The sequence below is a fragment of the Mugil cephalus genome, chromosome 4 (assembly GCF_022458985.1).
Source record: "Mugil cephalus isolate CIBA_MC_2020 chromosome 4, CIBA_Mcephalus_1.1, whole genome shotgun sequence".
NCBI lineage: Eukaryota > Metazoa > Chordata > Actinopteri > Mugiliformes > Mugilidae > Mugil > Mugil cephalus.
The window spans coordinates 9,746,333-9,753,524 of NC_061773.1; the positions used below are offsets into that span (position 1 = coordinate 9,746,333).

The 7,192-nt window shown below is 40.6% G+C and overlaps 1 protein-coding gene across 1 annotated transcript; it reads right to left on the reverse strand.

Moving 5' to 3' along the window:
* Positions 1 to 399: 399 nt before the first annotated feature.
* tubb1 (tubulin, beta 1 class VI) lies at positions 400 to 3,733 on the reverse strand. Its single transcript, XM_047582030.1, has 4 exons — positions 3,581 to 3,733; positions 2,574 to 2,682; positions 2,335 to 2,445; positions 400 to 1,903 (listed from the first exon to the last, which is right to left on the reverse strand). Exons 1-4 carry the CDS (start codon positions 3,635 to 3,637, stop codon positions 753 to 755), a joined length of 1,428 nt encoding a protein of 475 aa, XP_047437986.1. The 5' UTR covers positions 3,638 to 3,733; the 3' UTR covers positions 400 to 752.
* Positions 3,734 to 7,192: the final 3,459 nt, after the last annotated feature.

The following is a 7,192-nucleotide window of genomic DNA, read 5'->3' on the forward strand; positions in this document are numbered from 1 at the left end:
CACCTTGTAACATGAATCAGTCGTCAATGAGCTAATACTGCTTTTATCAACAAAACCTACAGTATATTTCCATGTGATTTACAGGTGTCCCCTTTGGTCCAGTACACTGAGTTTGTTCAACTGAATTGCCCTCGTGCTGGGACATCTCCACGTAATGTGTGCTTATCTCAGCCTGCAGACGCTATGGCCAAGTTATGTGTAATCTCTCTGACCCAGACTTGTGTAAGTGGGAGGAAACACTTTGACAGCCTTGAGCGGTATCGCTGCTAGCATGCTATCAGAGGCCTGTCCATCACTGCAGCTAAGTTTGGTTCAGTTTAACCTTAAATGATAAAACACAGTAGAAAAAGGAAGTCATTGTTTTTTTTTAAATTGTCACAATAAATATACTCCACATCATCAGTTTTTGGTTTTTCTGTTTTTATTTACCGTCATAGCTCCTATAAAAACAATATTCCTCAAACAATGTAAACATCACAATATCCTTCTTAAAGCAGTGGGTTACATAGAGCTGACTAAACATAATTTCTTCTATATATACATGTAAAAAAGTCCATGGTTATATATTTAATGCAATAGAAAAAACACTCAGAAACGTACATACAAGCGTCATATTCAAATCATTGAATTAACACAAATACCAAAGTTAGCATTATCGTTGAAAAATGTCATAGCACCTACAAAATAAGAGTTCTTTTTCAGAGCAACAAAGCCACATAATATTTCCCAGATCCTTTCACAAGTCGCGGCTTCTACTCATCTTCATCTACAGTGTCTTTGCTCGTTTCTGTCACTGTTTCAAGTTTCACCTCCGCCCGAGACTCAACCTTAGTTGTCGCCTGTGATGCGGGTCCCTCCTCTTCTTCATCCTCTGCTTCCCACTCTAGATCAGCGGTGGCTTCTTGATACTGCTGGTACTCTGACACCAGGTCGTTGAGGTTGCTCTCCGCCTCGGTGAACTCCATCTCATCCATGCCCTCCCCTGTGTACCAGTGGAGAAAAGCCTTTCTCCTGAACATCATGGCGAACTGCTCGCCGACGCGGCGGAAAATCTCCTGAATGGCCGTGTTATTGCCGATGAAGGTGGAGGCCATTTTGAGGCCCCGAGGTGGGATGTCACACACGGCCACCTTGACATTATGTGGGATCCAGTCCACGAAGTAGTTGCTGTTTTTCAGCTGGATTGCTAGCATCTGCTCGTCGACCTGCTTGGTGGACATCTTGCCACGGAAGATACCGGCAACGGTGAGGTATCGCCCTCGCCTTGGGTCGCACGCCGTCATCATGTTGCGGGCATCAAACATCTGCTGGGTGAGCTCAGGCACGGTGAGGGCTCTGTACTGCTGGCTACCGCGTGCCGTCAGAGGGGCGAAGCCGGGCATGAAGAAGTGGAGGCGGGGGAACGGCACCATGTTCACAGCCAGCTTCCTCAAGTCTGCGTTGAGCTGACCCGGGAATCGCAGCGAGGTTGTGACCCCGCTCATGGTCAGGGAAACCAAGTGGTTGAGGTCCCCGTACGTCGGCGTGGTCAGTTTTAAGGTGCGGAAGCAGATGTCGTAGAGGGCCTCGTTGTCAATGCAGAAGGTCTCGTCTGTGTTCTCCAGGAGTTGGTGGACGGACAGCGTGGCGTTGTACGGCTCCACCACCGTGTCGGAGACCTTCGGGGACGGCATGATGCTGAAGGTGTTCATGATGCGGTCGGGGTACTCCTCTCGGATCTTGTTGATGAGGAGGGTCCCCATGCCGGAGCCGGTGCCGCCGCCCAGCGAATGAACCAGCTGGAAGCCCTGCAGGCAATCGCAGCTTTCGCTCTCATTCCTCACTCTGTCGATCACCTGCTCCACCAGCTCGGCTCCCTCGGTGTAGTGACCCTTCGCCCAGTTGTTCCCAGCCCCTGAGTTCCCTGTGACGCATAAATAAAAGTGTGTTTGTCAGGCCAGCATACAAAAAGCAGGACAATTGTAAAAACATTGTGCCGCCTCTTTTGAACTCTGTGTTGTCACTAAATGTCATTTTCGTTAGTTTAACACTTACAACTACGATTATATGTGATGTTTTTGTTTTCAGTTTGTCATATAATTATTCAGCCCACTCTCAGATTTATAAAACATTTGTAGTGTTCTATGGATTAAGTGCAAAACACATTAGAAACTGCAATGTTTTCTCACTGGAAAGTTTACATTACAATCATAAATGCAAATTTTAGGCAATTTAAAACACTAGGAGACAGACTAGGTTATTTCTCTTGTCCAAAAAAAAACCCAACTCAGAACAATCAAGACTCAGCAGAAAAAGGTCAGTCACATGTAATATTTCATAATATGAATATGTCACCATGGATGAAGTTGTCTGGTCTAAAAAGGGCTCCGATGCGGCTTCCTCTAACGCTGTCCATGGTGCCAGGCTCCAGGTCAACGAGCAAGGCCCTGGGGACATATTTACCACCTGAATGCAGAATGAGAATTCATCACTGACACAGCTGGAAATTGACACCATACATTTAAATTTTACAACAATATTTAAAAAAAAAAAAAAAAAAAAAACACTAATGGCACTTGGAAAATCCCAGTTACCGTGCGCCTCATTGAAGTAGACGTTGATCCTCTCCAGTTGGAGGTTGCTTTCTCCTTCATAGATGCCAGTTGCATTGATCCCATGTTCGTCAGTGATCACTTCCCAGAACTACAAAGAGGGGAAACATCCCGGTCATAGTGATGAGCACTGGTTCTTAGTTGAGCAGCTGATGACTGATGATCTACCCAGCACATTTATCTGTTTTATACTTTCAAGTTTTTGTCTTTTTTACACTCTCTAATTCATAGGCACTTCTAAATGGAAATGTACGTCTGCTTTTTTTATATAGGTTTTATTTTAGTGCTGCACATAACATTAAAAATATTTTTATATCTGAATTAGCCGCTTGTTGTTTTTTTCAGCGGCCACTTTCTCCAGTGTTGGAACGGATCATGTGTTACTTTATTATCTTATAGTTGCTCTCCCTTGTTTTGTGTTAGCCACGATAAAAACGTCCCACCCATACCAGTCTTGCTATGACTCTTATCTTCTGACTGAATGCTTGACAGGGAACACCCTGCGCCACTGTGTCACAACTGTTGGTGGCAAGATGCAAAGCAACAGTACGTCGTATGTCGATACATGTAACAAACATAACAAAAAATAAAGATAAGTACAGCTAAAACATACACATTACCGCCCGTTCATTGGTTCGTAGTACTAGAGATTTGTATTGTGTTTCTAGCCCCATTTTAATCAGAGGGCGAAGCTAAATAGAAACACTTTAGAGATTAATTCAATCCAGTTTAACAACACCACAACCTACATCCTCCAAAAGAGAGTTAAATTACAGACGTTCTTACGTTGTATCAACCTAAACTGAACATTTTAACAGGTTATTATATTGTTATTGTCATATTAAAATGCATTCAATAATTGTCAACAACAATCTCTCATATTGTCCTAAGCAGTTCAGATGTTGGTCAAGGAAATAAATAAAAGATGGTACAGTCATGCCTAGTGCAAATCACAACTTCAGCAGTGGAGAAGCGTCTTCTTTTATTACCTTTGAGCCGATCTGGTTGCCACATTGTCCAATTTGCAGATGTACTATTTCACGCATGATGATCAGGCTACAGTACGCAGAACAGCTGGGGGTCTGTGATAGTCTTCAGTCACCGCTGGCCTTTTATACGGGACCAGAGGTGATGTCACAAGTGAGGAGTCACCCCAGTCTATAAGACCTCAGGGATCACAAATATACAATATAAACTATACAATACAATAATAATTAATAAATAATAATAACAATACATACAGACACAGGGTTAAACGGTTCTTTATGTACATTATAAAAGAGTTTCCTCAATTATCTAACTGTACATGCAGTTTAAATAGGTCTAATGTGTCTGCTTAATAATCTTATACTAATATTATAATATTCATTATTACTACTATTATTATTAATAATATTATACTTATATTAAACTATGCAAATTACATTACTTCATTATTATTATTATTATTAGTATTATTATTATTATTATTATTACTATTATTGGTCAGCACATTATAATTTAAAGGAGTAATAGCTGCTAAAGAATAAAGTAGCTCTGCGACACCCTCCTATTGGATGTATTAGAAGTCATCTGTGAGCTGAACAGGAAGGAAGTGTAGCGAACATGAATGGAAGCTGTGTGTTTCTCTGGTCAGTGTCAGATAACAGTTCATTTCACGCATCAGTATGATGACCAGTTCACATTTTTAAACTGTCTGTCAGGCTGAGCAGAGAAAAAAAGTTTTAACAACAAGACTCCAGACAACTTTGTGACAATATAACAGTATCCCCCCTCACCTTTGTAAATGCTAAATTATCCAGATGTTAGGGTTAGGGTTAGGGTTAGGGAAAATTTTTAGTTTTCCATTTCCAATTGTGGACTGAATGAAGTAATGATGGTTTATGATGGGCCGAGGTTTGGAGATGAGGGATGCTACCATCTAGAGGATTTACACACACATAACATGATGTGGCCGAATCTTAAAATGTCTCGGTAGTTGATTTAAATTGTGCATTTTAGCTTTAATATGTTAAGATTTATTCAGGCGTTCAGATTCCAGCTCATTTTGTTTTCAAAACGACCTCCCAAATTGATGCAAACTCAACAAAGTTATGAAAATAATATTAAGACGCTAAAATAAAAGTTCAGCACCAAGACATTTTGCATTTATTAAACGACCCATCGGTCTTAAAATGTTCAAGACTTTGCAGCATCTACTGAAGTTATGGCTCCCGTGTGAAAAATGTTTTTAGTCAGTTATTTTTCATTAAGATAAAATCTGATACCATTTTTTTTTCCCCAGTAAGTTTTCAGTATTAATTATTATTATAATCAAGTGTCCTGGGTTCAAAACCACCAAAGATATTATGGTGACAGGACAGCCCTTTTTCATGGATGATATTTTAACTGTCTTTGATAAAGTACAGCTGTTATATACCACCACTACTACTAATAATAATATCCCTCGGTAGTGTCATGAACCTCCCTCCTCTTCTTTTTTTTTTTTCTGCCCCTCCTCGTGGCCGGCCTCAAGCAGATGTGTCTGTTGTGCGTTTTCCTTTTCACCTCTGTGCTTGTTCTGGGGGTTTCAGGCTCTGAAATGGTCGGAATGAATATAATGTAAAGTGTCTTGACACAATTTTATTATTGTTGTATAAATAAAATGACTGAATTACACAAGACCAGCCCCCTGAACGCTGAACCAGCTAAATGAAATTTAGACACAATTAACTGTGCTCAATTAATTGGTTTTCTCTTATTCTGTTTGTGTTCAGACCTGCTATCGTGACAGGGTGTGTGTGTGTTCAGTAAATAACACAACAGAGTCAATGAATTAATATGATTTAAGGCCCCAAGTTTAACCTTTATGACAGTTAGCAACTCACTGAACAAATGACTGAAATACACCATTGAAACTGTGAAGTTCAGATCAAATGAAAGCGGCCGGCTTCCTGGTTTAAAGTTTCTTGGAGAGGTCGTGGATTTTTGTCCCTGACTTGTTTCAGTCATTAGTTCTTCCTCCAGTCGTCCGTTGAGGTTCATTAGAGAGCCACAGTAGCATTTAGTTGTCACTGATGACCTTTATGTGTTTTGCCCTGAGCTTCTATCCCCTGTCTTTTGACGCACTTGTGGAGGGAGGTGTTTGTTTGTGTGCGAGAGCGTGTGCGTGTCTGTGCATGATGCCAGTTTGTCTGCTGGGCATGATTTGTGATGCACAAAGAGGCGTTCAGGTGCGCTCTCTACTGATCAGATTTCATTTATGTTTTATTTTTTTATCGTGGAGTTTATGAGGAAACTTCACTCAACTATTAAAATACACACGGTGAATTAAGCCAATCAGTCTTATGTTTTCCTTGAACAATTAACATCAGAAAAAAAAAGACTCGTATGCACAATTTCAGGCAAAAGGAATAGTGCGGGAGAAACTACACATAACTTGTCACCTGGAGCACAGGCGAATGGGCCCAGACTAAAGGTGGACCCAGTCAGGATGGATGGATTGATGCCGGTTCAGGAGGAAAGGATCTGGAACGACAGCAGAAGTTAGAGACAAACCAAAACATAAACACAGAAGCAGAAACACACGACTAACTGGCTGGAGCAGTTCCCACAGAAAACAGTGTATTTGTTGTCATGAAATGTGGGTTATACCCGTTCTCATTGGGTCCACTCATAGTGTACATGTTGCACATCAATTCACCATAGTAACCATAGATTATTTTTGGGGGTTTAGTCAATAAAGAAAATTCAAAATCACTCTACTTTTAAAGATGAAAAAGGTTGTGCAGTGTTCAGCTGCTTGTGCTGTTTTTATAGGGGTCTACATTTCCTATGCTTGTGGCAGGTTTCATAAAACAGCAACATGATATCCCAACCAGACCAGCAATACATTTCTTATTCTCCTGGGCCCATCCTCAAATAACATATGAAACTGTTTTTAAATTCTGACGACTTCAGAATAAAAGAAGATCAAACACCTTTAACTTTTAACACCAGCGACTTGTGGCTTTGACCTTGTCATTCAGTTGGAGTGAGGCTAAATCCTCTGCAAGTATTAATAAACTAAAAAAGAAAAGTAAAATGTTTAAAAACTGTCCCAGCATGCACACGACAACATCTTAAACATCTTAAACCAACCAATGAATGATCAAACTTCAGAAACGTTTCAAGTGTCTCAAGACATTTGTGCCAGGTAGAAAGACAGGAAAAAAGAGGGAGGAGTTATTTTTAAACTTTACGCGCCAAAGTTAATCTTTCATTCAAAAACCATTTCCAGTTTGACAACACTGAAGAACTAAACTGTGACTAAGTTATGCCAGATCATTTAATTTTATTTCTTTGGGACAAACAAATAAAACAACCTAATTGCGTCTGTAAGTTTCTGGAGAGGGACAAATGAATAAAGGAGGTCAGCTCTGTCCTGGGATGGTCTCCTGGAGGTGGTGGGAGACAGGAGAATGATGGTAAAGCTATTATCCTTAATGGAGAACATGTCCCACCTCGTGTATGAGACTCATGAGACTCATTCCTGTCAGAGTTCTTAACCAAGTCTGGTCTCAGAAGACAAAGGACACATCAGAACTCAGTCACTGTATTTCATGCACAACATTTTACATGTC